Consider the following 17348-nt stretch of genomic DNA (forward strand, 5'->3'; position numbering starts at 1 on the left):
GCTGGCGGCGGGGGGCGGGGAGGGGGGCGGTTTGGCCCAGTTCTCCTCAAAAGAGTCACTGCGGCGTTAAAGGAGCCGTCCCTACCGGGTCAGCAGTCGCCGGGCCCTGGTCTTACATTGTCGCATAAAGCAAATATCCTGTGTCATGTCTGAAACACATCTATGAAATGGAAAGGCCTAGCTAAGCCAAAGCGTTAGAAAGRCAGATAAAAATAAAACGGTTACTACTGTGTAGTGAACGTAGTAAGTAAACATCTCCTGCAGTGTTATTAATGTGACTTTGGGAAGATGTTTAGTATTTTCCTTCAAAGTTCATAACTATCGGATGTCACGTCAGACATCTTCACGTTTTGAGAATTTATTTTGCACAATTTACCTCATTTTCCCTATAAATAGCAAGTTCCATCTCTCATATTTTTGATGTAACTTAAAAGAGACTCATGTTTCGTTTAAGGCTTAAAAAAATATTCATGTGTTTTCTGGGTAGAAAAAAAAAAACATAAAGAGGTGTCTACAGTTGTTTTATTAGCACTTTTGCCACACACATTGCCCTGGTTTGATATTTCACACTATTGTTGTAAAGCACCATTGTTGTCTCTTCTTTGTGTTTAAGCAAGGAAAAGGAAGTAGTTTGCAATATATTTTTGGAACACGCTTAATATGCTTGTAGTTGTGGTAACATAATAGCAGTGTGGGAGAGGATGAAGACCAAGAAGTGTGCCTGAGCAGTAACAATAAAGCAGGATGTCTCATCTTCATAGCTAAACTGAAGGATAAGAATAAAACAGAAGATGAGCTTTCTGAAAAAGGTTTATCTGATGCTGTTCCTGTTGCTGTTATGTCAGTATTTTAAGTGAACCTTTAAGTGAACCTGACTGAGCTGTCAAAAAGAAATAACTGGGGGAGTGGAAGAAAGTAATAAATCAAAGCAGTGGCACCAAGGAGGGAAGGTTTTTTTAAATGGTTGTAGGACTGGTTTCACAGGTTGAACAGGCTGCTTTCATAGGGCTCCAAGCAGTGCTGATATTATTAATTGTGTGTCACTACATGATCTCTGATAGGAACAAATTTTCCCATCTGCCCTGCACACACACAAAAAATATCCTAGATAGTCAGTCTGTCGAAAAAGTCTTTTAAGAAAAATGGAGCTCTGACATCAGTTTTGTAACTCAAGTACTCCTTATTAACCACAAAGAATGGTTTTTTTTTCTTTTTTAATATTTAACATTATATAAAACTGGCTACGCAGTACCATGTACTTAACAACAACAATAACAAAAAAGTAGCCAAGACTCACTGTGGGCATTAACTGTGATATGGGACTGCAGCTTTCTCCTTTCTGTTTCAAGCAAATGATTTCTTCCCCTCTGTCCTTGCAGTTCTTGGAGATGGCTGAACACAGGGTTTTGAAGAAGCTGCTTCCTAATACAGAATAAAATAACATGGGGTAGAAGGGAAGAAGGGGGGAAGGATGTATTTTCATTTGGCACACATTCACATACAAATTCAATTTTTTGGCATCTAGTGCTAAGGGATGTACAGGGGCCTGCCTGTAATGATAACTAGGCCTGATCCTGTTATTTAGAAAGTTTGAAAAGAAGTTGGATTAACAAATATTAAGTGACGTTTAACATTGTAGTTTAGATACAGAATTGATAACATTGAGCTTTGCATCTCTTTCTTGTTCTCCTTGATATACGTGTAGACCTGAATGATCAGATGTACAATGGACTTTCAGGCCATGATGAGGAGAAGGAAAAAACACTATCAGTTTGATCATGAGAACTGATGAAGGAGTGGACACATTTCTCTCCTACCTCTCCATGGTCAAAAGAATGCTTACAGCTACTGAAAGAGCATTGATCGACAAATCATTGCTTAAAAAAAAAAACTCATTTAAGGTTTGTGACCTGTTTCTGACTACTGTTAAACACTGTACATCTCAAAACTATCTTGAAAGGCTGCAGAACACTTACTAGTTTAAGATTCATGTTATGCTGCATTTATGCACTCCATTAGCAGTGTTGAATAAACTACACTAGCTTCAGGTTATTCTGTGGGTGGTGTTCAGGTAGTTATTTGCAGTGCTATTGCTGCTTCTCTCTGTGGAAGAATATCTGCAGAGGAAATTGATCTAATAGTTTTTTGACTTTTACCTGCTGGCAGTCATTATCCAGTTTTTTATTTATGTATTTATTTTAAGGGGTTTGTGCTCTCTCTGACAGTGACCTTGCCATCCTTTTTGTAATCTTAAGGAGCATAGATGTGATTACTTGCAGGTCATGCTGACAGATCCATCTGTCTTTCCTGTAATGATGCATCTTTACTACAGCTTTATTCTGGGTTAGGCAAGTTGAGGTGAAACACCCTCGCAGCAAAGTACACTGCATCTATACAGTGCTTGGGTAACTGCCTACAACAGTGCTGGGAAAGCTTGCGTGCTAGGATGAATTGAAGTAGGAAGAGCCAGACTGTGTAAGACACCCTGTGTGTTCTTAGTAATCAAATCTGTGAATTTGTTTATGGATGCTTGCTTTACATAGTATATCTCAGAACATTTGTTTGTGGCATTGAAATGAGGAATATACACTGTGTTATATAAATATAAATTTTATATAAAGTATATTATGTAAGTCAACATGGGAACTGGAAATGAAGGTTGTTCTAGAGATGAAAGCAAGTAGCATTCAACAAGAACTTTTAGAACTCCATTGTAATAAGATGGTAAACCACAAAGTGATTCATATTTACACTCAAATGACTAATCTGTTTCTCCATTTCTTTCCTCTCATTAAATACATTCCAGATATATGCCCCAGATAATCTATGTTTCCCTAAATTTCAGAGGTTATTAGCTCTGAACCTCAGCTTTACCATAATATTGGTGTCAGCTACTTCTTCAGCTGGTTGTATGGATGAATAATTTGTTTTAGTGGAGACACTGGTGAGCACTGTGGGAAGCCAGTAGGAGTGGAACAGGTGAATGCTGGACTTAAATGCTGAGTCAGTGAGCGTGACTTAAAGCTTAGAAGGGAAGACATAGATAAACCAGTAGCCAGCTGGAATTGTCAGATTACAGTGTTGTGACTATTGGTTAGTTTGCATTCTTGCTGCATAGTAGGGGAGGTCAGTAGGCTAAAGTCTGTTCTCTAGCCATCCTTGTTATTCTAGTTTTAAGGTGAATTATAGCCTTTTCTGTATGGAGAATAGGAGAGAACACAGCATCTATTTTCGCCTCTAATGTAACTCTGCAGTGAGTATCTGTGTTCAGTTGGTTGGGGGGAAGAGAATAGGAGTTGACTGTCAGTCCTTCCAAGTGTGCACTACATTCTCTTGCTGGTTACTTTTGTATGTTTTGAGATCCATGGTTTCTCTGGGAGAATGGAGTTGTTATGAAGTTCTTGACTGGATTGTACAAAGCTAAATGTCTTGATCACCAAGGTGAGCATTTGGAATTGGGCTTAGAGAAAGATTTCGGTTTCGCGTATGTAAAGGTCCATAGCAATAAAACACAAAAGTGCCTGAAATAACTTTATAGTTATCCATATGTAATTGTCAGGAAGACTTTAAAACTTGTGTTAAATTGTTAAATAATCTGTGTAGAAAATGGAATTTAAAGTAATACTGGCACAATATATGAGCAAGTGAAGTTCTTTAGAGGACTTTATTTCAGACTGAAATGTTTTTAGAACCCCCCAAAAGCTGCCATCTTGTATTATAGTGTTTGGCATCTGCTGTGTTGTACTGTTCTGCTTTATCTGCTTGGTAATCAAACTCTGGTGTTCATGAGTGGAGTTTTGTTTTTCTGAGAGGCATGGTTATTCAGAAATTCTGCACTGAGCCGTGTTGACTGAAGCAATATTACATGTGCTTCTGCTAAGGAAGTTTATGGATGGCATTGGCATCACAAGTATTTGCAGCAGAACAGACCACTGATGGGTCCTCAGTGCTAGAGTTCTGCTTTTAATACAGTGAATTGAAATACACATATGTGCACAAATAATTAGAAACTTCCAAACAGACAGTGAAGCTTCTTTGAAACCCCATCATTACGTCTTGATTTTGATTGCTTTAATGGTAGCTTAAGCTAGGATTTATTTTGTGTGCTGAGTTAGTAGGTGTAGGTGTGTGTGTTTATTTTAATACATTCTGAACTGCTGTTGGCAGGTTGTTAAATGACTTAATATTGGGTTACTTGGACACAAAGAAGATGCTGTTTTCTTAGTGTAGTTGACCTGGCAGTGTGTATATAATGCGCACATGGAATATTTTGTGATTGTGTACTTCAAAACTATGTATATTTGTCTGTATTGTATATTGCCGTTTCTGTGGAGGATATATAGAAATAGTGTAAGCATTGGATGAGTTGTTCTTGTCTTTGGAGAAAGTACGGCAGTGGGAGAGAGGAAAGAAGAACTGTTGGATACAACAGGGAAACAAGAGTGAAAACCATAAAGCTGCTACTGTGATAAACAGAGATTCTAATCTGTTAAGGTAATTCTTATGCCAAGAAATCCATTTCAGACCATGAGTCTTACCACATCTTCGTGTATGAGAGCTAATTACCTAGGTAAAAAAGTTTTAATAGAAAAACAAAGTTGACAACCTTTGTTCAGGTCTGTGTTTATTTTAACTTTCTTTTTTTTAACTGTTAAAAGGAAAGCAACCTCTTGAATGAGTGAAAGGAAAAAAAAAAAGGAATATATGAAAGTTTATAAAATATATAAAATAAGAAGTGAATATTAGCAGGAAAAGCGAGTAGCAGGGGGATTTCTTTGCTTTAATGAATAACTTCATCGTTCTGAGTGGAAACTGAGAAAGCAGGAAAGTTTCTTTTCCTGCTTGTTAGGAGAACTCATTCTCATATGTGCTTTTATGAATTCTAAAATTGTGAAAAAACGGTTGATTCAAATCTTTAATTATGGATGACTTTGCTTTTTCAAGCATGCTTTACTTTTGAAAGTGATTTGATACTTTTTGTCAAAAGAAAATGTTGAATTTACTGTAAAAATTGCGGGAAATTACAGATCAACTTGGTTCAGTAATAGTAACATTTAACAATCGTATGTTTTTCTGAGCAAAATAAACTTAGAAGACATACAGCTTAAGGTTAAACTTGGCAAATGCTTCCTGCTTGCTCATTTTACATCAGTCCATTGTTCTCTATTGACTTTCTAAATCAACAACCAGCAAAGGATGGTAAAAATCATAGTCTCTCTCATATTCTGTTGTGTTGAGCCAATAATTAACTACACCACTCCATATTTAAAGTGCCAACACCATATAAAAAATAAAGGAATTGCTGACGGGGAGGAAGAGACTTTGCTGTACATGTGCCTGTTAGAAGGAGGAAATTAGAACTTAAAAGCTGTAGTGTTTTTTTTCAATTGTTATCTTCTGAGCAGATATTTTATGTACTTTTTTAACATTTTTAAGTAGGACTCGTTGTTCTACAGTTGATCATGTTGAGATAAGTCCAGGAATCTGTATGCCTGGATGAGGATCTTAGTCATACATAAATGTGATTTTTATAATAGATACAGTCTAATTTGGTGTCCTGTTCTTTTATTAGTAGTACCATAATATTTACAGCATCCTTTCTTTTAAGAATGATGGGTTTCTATTATGAATATGTTTGTGATTTAACATGATATTTTATTAAATCTGCTTGAGACTGCCTTCTAACAAAACACTTTCTTCCTGAAGAATAACTAAAATAACTTTAATTACTAGTGTTGTATACTCAGTCATTCTATTTAATGCTTAGAAGAGTTTGCTTTTACTGCTGTGCACTCTTTATTTCACCCTGTGATTCTCTGAGTCTAGATTTTTGAGAACAGTGTTTATATTTGTTTTAAACCTTAATAAAGGCCTCTCTTCTTTTTGTCTGCTACGTGTCTTAACTATGAAGGAGGACTGTTAGCACAATATGGCTGTAGTGAGTTCTAATACAAAAACAGATGTCATTTCAAGATCTATGGGTAGGGGAGGTTAGAAACTGCTCTTCTTTTTGTTACTGATCTTAGGAATCATCATAACTGAATTCTGAGTTTTGTTTTTCCATCTTATCTTTATTCTCAGTCTAACAATTCTACTGATTAAATTCCCCTCTGAATCTTTACAAATGCTGTGCACAAGAGTTGTATACAGGACTTTGGTGGAGAACCAAGAACTTGGCAGGAGCATCATTGCATACTTCCTGTGACAGTATTGCTCTAATGCTTAACAAGCTCTCCCATCTTTGTGCATGGGATAAAGCTGGCCCTTAGCTCTCTAATCTTTCTAAATTTAGTCACCACTTTCACTATTACTCAATAATACATCTGAGTACAAGCCAGCTTCATTCTTATGGCATTGTCCTCTACTTAAATTGCATTTTTCTGCAGTTCCCATAGGGAATCTTCACTTTCATTGCACTGTCTCTCTGAAGCTAGTGGCTCAGTCAAGCCACCAGCTTGATTTAAAAGTGGTATCTAGCACTTCAAAATATGATAATGTCTCTTAGGGACTCAAGGTGATAGTAAAAGTTCGACTTGATAACACTGGATTCATTTCTCTTCATAATTTTAGTGTATAAGCTGATAGCTGTTAGTTTTTTGGTCAGTATTCTTACTCTTTAGTTTTTCACTGAATATTTGAAGTGTCACTGCTCATACCAAGAAAATGGGCAGTGTATCTAAAAAAACTAAAATGGACTATGTCTAAATAATCTGAATACATAGACCAGCTTTGATCGAGATTGACTGACTTTTTCTTTAAGTGGCTAGTGGGACTGTTTTTGAAATTGAATTACATTAACTTTATTTTACTTTCTTTTATAGCTTCTTGTGTGTTATTCATCTTAAAGCCTTTTTTTTAATGGTGAAACGATGTCCTAAAGAATATAGAGGGAACACTGATCTCTGGGATGAGGACATCAGATGAGAACCCAGGGCTTTGCCGTTAAACATACGCACAATGTAAAAGCAAAGGTGGAGAAGTCCCAATAACTTAGCCTTTATGCCACATAGTAGCCTCTTGCTCTTCCAGTAAAGTGAATGTTGGTATTGCCATGCAAAGAGAAGACCTATACTATGAGTGATATGCAAAGGCCTCTTAGGAATTTGGGATGGCCTTTGTTTTAATTGTCTGTGATAAAAATATTCATCACTGTTTGTGTTCAGCAGCCACATGATAAGCATTGGGGAAAAAAAGCATCATAAAGGTCTACTGATACGGGTTATTCTTGTTTTCTTGTTTCATAACTAATGTTTAGTACAGTTTTTTTTAAGAAGAATTTTTAGTTAGCTACCAGTTCAACAAACTTTAAAATAGGATTTACTCTTACCTCCCGTTTGAAGGAAATTCATTCTTCTGTATTGCTTGTGCCGTATGCAGCCCTTCTGTGCATGGCTTCTTGCATTTCAAGTATGTGGCGCATTGAGCCTATCTGTGTCTTCACTTAGTAACACGGCTTCCGTCTCCAGTTGTGATGCCACCATGTATTATTGGAAACTAGTTAGTTATCAGCAAGGAGGCTTAACTCCCTTTTTAAAGACATCACTTATCAGCAGCCAGCTGTGTTCAGATCAAACTGTTGCAGTCTTTTGAAGTTTATTGGGCTTCTCCTTAACAATACTAAAAATAGCTAGTTACAGTAAAGTGCTTCTGGGAATACAAATTACAGCGTTTATGTTTTGCTCCCCTCCTGCAGTACTAATTAATGCAAATCAGTAGAGCAAGAGGGAGAACTGGGGAAGTTCAGGCTAATTTGCAGGTTATTAGATGTTTATTCAGGCTATACTACTTGGAGTCTTACTTTGTGCTATTTAAGCACTGAAAAGAAGGCTTATCTTCAAATTGTGTGAATTTTGAAAGAATGAAGCACAGTCAGTGCTGACAGAAGTTTGAACTGCCAGCCTTTTAACAAATATGTGTGAGAACTTACCAATGATTTTCTTCCCTCAAAAAGTTTCTAGGTTAGCTACATGTTTGTGTTTTCTGGAAAATTTCATTCATAATACATTCCCGACATCAGAACCATGGCTACCCCCCCTCTTTAAGCATTTTGCAAAACCTGTAGTTTGTTGTTTTTTTTTTTTAACACACTAACTCTGTCAGTGAAAGAAAGATAACTGACTTGTACCTGACTTGTAAAAAGCACTACAGTTTCAGGTAAATGAAGCATGGGAAAGTTCATACTGCATGGTTGAAGTTTAGTAAAGATAGAAACAATGAAACCAGGTCCTATAGTATGGTCTCGCTTCTAAGCAGCATTTTCTCTGCCACATACTATTTTGGGAATAGAATACAGACTTTATTTTTAAAAATAGGCTTGTTCTTTTCTTTATTGTACTGAAGTAGCATTTTGTGGAGTAGTAAGAAGATCTGGGTCATAAAATTAGGCAATTACTTCAGAAGCTACTGTATGCACATATAAACTTTTTGACATATCTGTAAAAGAATAATCCACACCTTAAGCTTAATGCAGAATCTGTCCCAAAGAACTCCTAGGTGTTCTAAGCATTAGATGTTCATTTAGACTGTGACAATCATGTAATTTTCATACAATAGCTGTTTTTTAGACTATATTAAAATAGACATAATAGAAATTTTTGGGGAACAGTTACTGTTAAAAGTTACTGTTAAAATTGCTGTTGGCACTTTTGGAGAAAGAAGAAAAAAAGTAGATTGAATTGGTATATGTTGCATGTTCTTTAAGGCAACTGTATGGTTTCCTGTTCTCCGAGTAACTTTTCTTGTGCAAATAGTGGTGGCCTATTGACCTTTTATATTCTCAAGGAGACTAAACACAAAACGTTGCAGAAGATCCTACAGTAAATTTTGCCTTGTCTTGAAGCTATACTGTAGTTTAAATGATTGTTTTGTGGATTTTGTCTTAGACACTTGAGAGCAAACATATATTACTTTGTATTAAGGAAAGGTTATGATGATAAAGATGTTGAATGGTTTGACGGCAAATGAAGTGTCACTTCTGTTTTATATTAAGATGCACATATCCAGCTCCTTAAGAAACTGTGGATTCATATGAACTGGTGGGGGGGGGGGGTGTGACCCGCTGGAGAGCAGCGCTGCAGAAACTCCCAGACTCTGGGAGGCCTGATGAGAAAAAATGAGGAGAAAAAATCCTGAGGCAACCCGCTTTGTGTAGTGTAACAACAGTTTGAGCAATAACAAGTTAAATGTTAAGTCTTGTGAGACGTTGTCTTTGAATAAAAACGGTATATTTCAGAACCCATTTCTACTTAAAGATATCTGTTTTGTAAAATCTCTAGAGATGGAAGTGACCTCATAATTGTAATTAAAAAAACCCACCTTTTGTTATTTATTATTGATAGTTCAAGAAGACTACCTTGCTTCTCTTCCTGCTGAATAAATTTACTACTAGCAAATGTATATGAAATACTTACTTTAATACCAATCAACATCTTTCCAAATACTATATGAATCACAAAAACATTTTCATTCGCTTTTTCTTTTTTCTTTTCAGAAAATAAATGCCAAGCTTCATGATGGAGTATGTCAGCATTGTAAAGGTATCTTGGAGTGGCGGGTAAAATTCAGCAAGTATAAACTGCTATCAAAACCCAAAAAATGGTGAGTTAAGATACTTTGTGTTAATCACTGGCAATATAATTTCTGAACTTTTTGGAGAATATTCTGGTTTGGGAAACTTCAAAGTRGTAGTTGTTATTATACGACATTCTTCAAATTTGTAGTCTGAAATGATAATATAAAGGCAATGTTAATTTTCTACTTCATTAATCTTTCCATCTTAAAGTTTTGAAAAGAAAACACAGTAGAAAAGCAATTGATTCCCTCTGCTTTCTGTTAAAATGCTTGAACATTCTTAACGCTCACTGTGGACCTGAAAGCATGTCAGTGCATTTTCCTTAACAAAAAGAGAAACCTTAACCAGATATAACCAAATTTTCTAAGACTTTATGGCAAGTCAATATAAGAGGAAACCACACATCTGATTTTCATAGTTGATAAAGACTATTTGGCAGAGAAACGAGGCGAGGAAAGACATCTTAATTGTGTGCCCTATCAAAACTCATCAGCAACACTGTTCTCAGCATTACAAGAACCTTTATTCCTACAAAATATTTGCAATACATGTGTTTCAGTATATCCTAGCATGTTCTTTCTTTTCTTACATGAAACTATAATCCTAAATATTTAGTGTTTAGCACTGTTTGTATACAGAGCTGTATTAGGTGGTTTGGGATGTGTACATAACAATAAACACCTTGAAATAATTTATAGGCATATGATAGGTTAATTTTCCTAAGTGGATATTCTCACCTTTCTTGTACATGCTCGGCTGTAGAGATCCTTACCTCTGTGGCTGTAGGCACAGGCCTAACAATGAAGCTAAACTCAAAGAGCTGGGCTGTGATGTATGATATAGCCAGCTTTGTTACTCTAATTCTCTTTGCATATGCGTGTTGTACTTCTGTACTTCTGAAATACAAAATTATAGAATAGTTATGAAGAGGTTCTAAATGTAACATGTGCAGCTCCCTGAATGACTGTGCATTTTATTTTGCTTTTTGGTAGGTTAAAAGGAAAGGAATGTCCATTCATATTATCTCCCATGGTTGTGAGAAGTTTTACTTTTTAATATAAAACAATATCTAATAAATATATATATTTTTAAATAAATTATTTTATCCTTTTGTGTAAAAAATTTTTAGTCCTGATTAAACAGGAGTCTCACTGGTTCCCAGAGTAAATATTTTGGGTTGTACACAAAATTCGTAAAGTTGAGAATTTTTTTTTTTTGACTCTTTCTCAAATGACTGTGTATCCTGTACAGAAATAATGAACTCTAATAAATAATTTTGTGGTGGATTTGGTTCTTTTGTCTCATCTCCACCCACCTCAAAGAAAAAAAAGGCAGGCAAAAAAGAAGTAAATCATGGAAGCATAAGGAACAGAGAAAGTGACATTGTGGGAAAACACTGCCTATATCAAAATATATTATATTTTCTGTCATATTTATGAACAGGTAAATTAGACTCCATGCCATTCTAGATCTACAGGCAGTGGTCTCTAGCCCTGTCTATAGCAGTATAGTGACTGAAGGGAAGAACAAGACTGTGAAGAATTTCAATGGGTGAAGCTTCTAGATTATGTCTGTATTGTATTTAAGAATGTAACTGCCATCTGATGAGAGACTGAATTTTTCAAATCGGAGAGTGAGAATGAAGGACTTCTGTGCACTTGACCTTTCTTTTTTCTTAACATTGTCAAAATCATGACTTTTAGTACAGCAAGCATGAATTATCCCAAGATCTAGTTCACTTTTATTTCACGTATTTGAACATTACAAATTAAACTATTAAAAGAAAAAAATCTATCTGCTTTGCTTTGATAATGCCACTGTTTGGCAACAGGGGGTCTTTGCAACTGAATGGGGGGGGAAAATACTAAACAGGTATTTTCAGTGAGCTCTCACTGTAGTTTTTTACTGGGGGAGAGGAAAGACCAGAAACGTTAGGCAAATTGGAGTTTGCTTTTGTCAAATGTATCCTACAGCAATTACAGAATCACAGAATGGTTGAGGCTGGAAGGGACCTCTGGAAATTGTCTAGTCCAACCCCCCTGCTCAAGCAGGGTCACCTAGAGCCCAGGACCCTATCCAGATGGTTTTTGAATGTCTCCAGGAAGGAGACTCCACAACCTCTCTGGGATCCTGTTTGAGTGCTCTGTTACTGTCACAGTAAAGAAGTTTTTCTTTGTGTTCAAATGGACCTTCTTGCATTTCAGTTTGTGCCTGTTGCCTCTCATCCTGTTGCTGCGCACCACTGAAAAGAGTCTGGCCCTGTCTTCTTTACAACCTCCCATCAGATATTTGAATGCATTGATCAGATCACCCCACAGTCTTCTCTTCTCCAGGCTGAACTTGCAACCTCTCCTCATACGAGAGATGCTTCAGTCCCTTCCTCATCTTAATAGCCCTTTGCTGGACTCACTCCAGTAGTTCTATGCCTCCCTTGTACTGGGGAGCTCAGAACTGGACCCAGCACTCCAGATGTGCCTTCACCAGGGCTGAGTAGAGGGGCAGGAGCACCTCCCTTGACCTGCTGGCAATGCTCTGCTTAATGCTCCCCGGGATACTGTTGGCCTTCTTGCTGGCTCACTGTTGTTGTTGTTGTCCACCAGGCCTCCCAGAGTCTGGGAGTTTCTGCAGTGCTGCTCTCCAGCAGGTCACCCCCTCAGTTCATATGAATCCACAGTTTCTTAAGGAGTTGGATATGTGCATCTTAATATAAAAACTCTGCAGAGCCTAGATGAAGATAGTAGGGAGAAGAAGATAGTGCTYAGGAATGGAACTGAGAAACCAAGTCAAAATTCTGTTTCAGAAAATGCTGGTTCATGTGTTTCTTCTTATAAGGCATACAAAAAACACTTGACACTTTTCTTCAGCCTGTTTTAGCCAAGTCTGCAATTTCACTGTTGAGAGCTGTATGCTAAATCTTTTCTGATTGACCTGGAGTGCCTGAAGAATGATGGAAAGGTATCTTTTAGGCCAGCCACATTACATGGGATATATTGTTCTGAATTCTGCTCTCCAAAAATGCAAAGCTTTAAAGATATCAGGTGAATATTAAGCCATAGCAATTTAGAAATGATTTAATATATAGGGTTTTATCATGTCTCAAAAAGCACAACCAAAAATGTCTGGTTAATTAGATTGGGTTTTTTTTTTCGGAGCAGAACACTGTTCCTTGCAGACTTATATTCCTAGAAAGCAAACTCCAGCACTGGTTTTGTTTATATTCTGAGAAGTTCAAGAAGAAGACATTGTATTGTTTGGATTGAAAGCTTTTATTTGTAAAGTGTTTGTACTTTTTTATACTGTATTCTGATTTTCTTTTATTGTTAAGCCAGAGGAAAAAGTTATGCAGCTTCCAAAGCCAAACAGCCTGTTGAAATGAATGGAAAGATTAGTGTTTTGCCACTTCAAATATAAAAATTCTTACATTTTTTCTTTTTCAGTTCTAGTTTTAAAAATTATTTCTGAAAAAGTTAAAGGAGAGAGAAAACAGACAACATTCTTCGTGCTTTAGCAAGCATCTAAAACAATTGTTTCATATGTAACTGGTTGTAACCATGCCTCTTCAGAAGAATACAGTAGTTCGTTTGTATTGTCTTTGAGCATACAATGCTTAATAAGTGCCCACAAATAGTGTTTTCATGCTGTTTTCTTTCTCTTTACAGTGTCAAATGCCTCCAGAAAGCTGTAAAAGATCCTTACTATATTATTTGCCGACCCTGTGCTTGTAAACTAGGAATCTGTGCAAAATGTGGAAAGGAAGAAGAAATTGTAATTCCGTAAGTAGCTCTTAGATTACACACCTTCAGTACTGTACTTCTGTCTTCCTCATTTAATAAAGCATGTTTGGAACTGCCTAGGAGCTGCTGTACTTCATGCCCATGTTCTGAATAATTGTGACAGGAATCATTAAGAGTCATTAGCTTCGGTTTCCTCTGCTGAAGCCAGGGTGAAATGCTTATTAATGTTAGTGTGGCTAGGCTAAATAATTCTTGCTTGGATAAGACACTTTATTGTAATATCAAAGGGTAAATTGCATCTCCTCCTTAGGAACAAAGCACTTTAAAATGGATAAAATATACATAAGCTAATTTACTGTTTGCGTTTAGTCTGTCATTTTATGATTCAGTTACTAGTGAACAGAAGTAAACTAAACAAGGGCTGATGCTGAGCCCAGTAGCTACAATGTATTTAGTGGGATTTTGTTTTTATTACCCTTTTACTAGAGTTCTATCTTTATTGAGCATCCTGAATTTATTTACTAGTACCTGTCAGCTGGCCAGCAGTTGTTTAGTTGGTCAACCTATTCATTGGATTTTTTTTTCTTCAGAGACTTTTTTTCCGTACTGTCTTTTCTATTTAACATGAAAGTAACTTTAAGTTGTCACTCCTGTACCAAGTAACATGTTCTACTTTTCATTCCTTTCTTGTTTAAAAGAAAAAATAATTCCAAAAGTAGCCTGGTGATACCTTTATTTTGCTTTCTGTAGAATTGATAAAGGACAAGACAGAACTGAGAGTAAGACTACTGAAAATGTCCAAGAGAGAAGTGGATTGGAGGATGAACTGGATTTTGAAGCAAACTTCAGTAGTACAGACAATGATGAAGATTCTGATGTGCTTGAAGAAAGATTTAAAAGCATAAATTTTGAAAGGACAGAAGGCTAAAAGTTGAGTTTCTACTCAAGAGACTGAATAAAATAAAATGTAGTGAACTGATGTTTGCCTTGAATTTCTGTTCAGAAAGCCTGGTTTGACATCTACAATTCTTACATATAAAAGTTGGCACTTTGTCTATTGATGCTTGTTAGTTTTTGGGGGGGAGGGGCATTAATAAGTACATATTCCTATATTAAAGCAGAAATTCTTGTGGAAAGATTCAGACCTTGAATCTTTAAGCACAGATGTTTTTTGCATACCTGTGACAACTTCCTGTTTCTCTGGAATAAAGCCTCTTTGTGGAATTGTTCTAAATTCAGTATTATGTGACTGTTGTATAGCCACTTGGAAAGTTGTGTGGAAAATCTGTAGTATATATAAAGGGCCCTGTCATAAAAAGGAAAAGCTAAACCAACTATGGCAGTTTTCTGAAGTAAAAACTTGAGACTCTTACTCTTGTCAATGAGCTTCCAGAGTTGAGAAGTCAAGTGTCCGTTACCCTTATACCTCTTGTTTCTTTTGTGTGCAGAGAGGGCCTGAATGCCATCACCAGTACAGTTCATGGGCACTTAATGCTTATTTACCATATATAAATATGGATTTAAAATTTGTGATTGTTATTACTAGCAATGTCTTGAAAATGAAAAAAAAATAAAAAAACTTTTTTTAATTTCTCATAATTGTTTTCACATGTTCTTTTCCTTTGAATGCAGATCTAATTTAGTTTTTCCTGATATGAAAATACTTGTGTATCATGTAGAGATGCTCATATTGAACTGCATTTATTTTTGTTGCTATTTTAGATACGGATAGATGCATTATAGTGCAGGATGTATAGTTACTTCTCCCTGATTTTCAAATCTTTCTAGAGGTTATATCAATGTAGATTAAGACTCTACTACTTCAATAAATAAAGCTGAAGAAATACTTCCTGGTAATTAAATGATTTAACTAAAATATTTTATTTGGACTTAACCTGTGAACAGATGATAACATAACAGCCACACATGCTCACTGGTGTTGTGCCTGGTTTTCAGTAGCAGGCACAGCAAAGACTTGATTCCCAGACTGGCTTCTTCAGATGAATTGTAAGAGACTTGGACTGTGTGATTTTGTATTTCTTTCAAATGAGGGAAATACTGAAATTTTAGTTTCTTCTGGTGGAGATAGAACTTCTGCCACCCCATGGCTGTTGTAGTTGGCCTTAGCTGTAAAAAAAACCCCCTCAGTTATCAAGATAAAGAACACTAAGACATTCAGCAGTCACTAGGACAGAAACTACTCTAATTTAAAGGACAACTTATCTATTTAGCATTTAATGAGACTAATGGCCAACAGCAACTGCAAAATTTTTATAATCAGCCATGGAACAATGAGCTCATACAGGTTTTTCTTAACTGCCTAGGTGATTGTCACTACATATCAGGCCTTAAGAACAGGCTTTTTCTTTTACTATTTTTTATTTATTCAAGTTCGTCTTTCATTTTTATATAATTTAATGCTACAATAAAACACCTCATTTGCATTTTCTAAGTCATTTGTAAAATTGTATCTTAATAGCTAAAGCATGCTTTTGTAATGATCTCTGAGAACCAATAATTGCTTTGTTTCTCTTTTGTTGTTGTTGTTCCTTTTTCCTAATACCCTTCAGCTGTTCACAAGTTTGATCAAACATCATTACCTAAGAGATTATTTTAATTTTTCTGTCACGGGTGGATCTTTTACACAGGTGGATTTTGCCAAGTGTTTTGTGGTAACCTTTAGCAGCAAGCTATTGATAAGCATTCTGCTCTTTGTTGTTGTGATGCATCATGATTTTTATGGCTCTTCCCTGAGACAAAGTCTAAAGTTTACTAAGTGTTTGGGGAGTTTTCTCTATCCTTCTGGAGTTGCTTATTGCATAGTTGTCTGCTGTCATAAAGAACTGGGGTTGATGACCCAAACAGCCCATCTGCTTTCCCCACCCAGTCACTAAGTTTGTTGTTTATAAGCTAAACAACCAGTTTTGTAATCAAACACATAGGTTCTTCCACTTCAACTAATAAAAAACAAGAAATGCATAATTTACAGATCTGTAGAAGAGTGACGGTTTGTCTTGGCCAAGTCAGATAGGGAAGCTGCAGAGCACCAAGAGGTGCTTGGTGGCAGAAAGCGAGGTCAACTTGGCTACTCTGCTGTCTGGCCCCGCCAGAGTGATTGGAAACTGGGCTGAAGGTTATGTTGTGCTGACAGATGAGTCCTCCCAACAGGACAGCGGTGACGCCTGCCTTAGTGTGACATCGCTTGTTGTCCTGCCAGCTGACGTCAGTAATGACATTGAGTAAACAAGGAATAACCCCCTCCACGCACAGGACGAGCGGGGGTGGCAAGTTAATAGGTAACTGGAATTAGCTTCAGAAAGGGGCTCTGTGAAGAGGAAGCAGTGAGTTTCATACAAAATGAACTTGGCTTTTGAAAGTGATATACGTAAAGCAAACATTCCCTCAGGCGGAAAAATTTGGTCATGGTCTAGCCCTTTGCCCAAAGGTAAGAGGAAATCCTGAAATGATAGCAAAATGTGTCATGGAACTGACAATACCTGCATAATCTGAAAATAAGGGGAAGGGCTCTCTGGTCAAAGCAGTGACAATCTGTCAATAGTAGGGAAGAGCAATGGCACACAGATAAGCAACATGTAACCACAAAGCTCAAAAAGCAGGAAAAATCCCCTCAAGTTAATGTCTTTTCATCATATTCCTAATCCTCTGTTCAGAGTTTATTTGGGCAGTTGGTACTGCAGATGATAAAACTATGCTTAGATGACAGACAGATACAGTGGTAGCTGGCTAGCATTAGTCTCTGTGAAAACAAGATGTGATTCTGGCAAGGTTTCCCTGTGTTTGATCCCTGTGCGTAAAAGAGATGCTATTGGAAATGACTACTGCAACTAAAACCACATGATAAAGTTCTCAAAATTGCTAACTTAGAAGGGTTTGTGTACATTTGCTATTATAGAGAAAAGGAGTTTTGTTTTCCTGGAGACAACTTTAACAGGGAAAGAAAAGGAACAGTTCTGATTTTATTGTCTAATTTGTGACCAAAGCTGGAACATATTTGGAATGACTGTGAGGTTTGGTTTTCATAA

The 17348-nt window shown here is 36.6% G+C and overlaps 1 protein-coding gene across 1 annotated transcript; it reads left to right on the forward strand.

Moving 5' to 3' along the window:
- Nucleotides 1-1709: 1709 nt before the first annotated feature.
- Nucleotides 1710-14904, forward strand: CUNH9orf85 (chromosome unknown C9orf85 homolog). Its single transcript, XM_026064054.1, has 4 exons — nucleotides 1710-1901; nucleotides 9491-9597; nucleotides 13231-13344; nucleotides 14056-14904. The coding sequence occupies exons 1-4, from the start codon at nucleotides 1779-1781 to the stop codon at nucleotides 14231-14233; spliced, it is 522 nt and encodes a 173-aa protein (XP_025919839.1). The 5' UTR covers nucleotides 1710-1778; the 3' UTR covers nucleotides 14234-14904.
- The last annotated feature ends 2444 nt before the right edge of the window (nucleotides 14905-17348 follow it).

This window comes from Apteryx rowi, unplaced genomic scaffold (genome assembly GCF_003343035.1).
Source record: "Apteryx rowi isolate R43461 unplaced genomic scaffold, aptRow1 scaffold_207, whole genome shotgun sequence".
In the NCBI taxonomy this organism is placed as follows: Eukaryota; Metazoa; Chordata; class Aves; order Apterygiformes; family Apterygidae; genus Apteryx; species Apteryx rowi.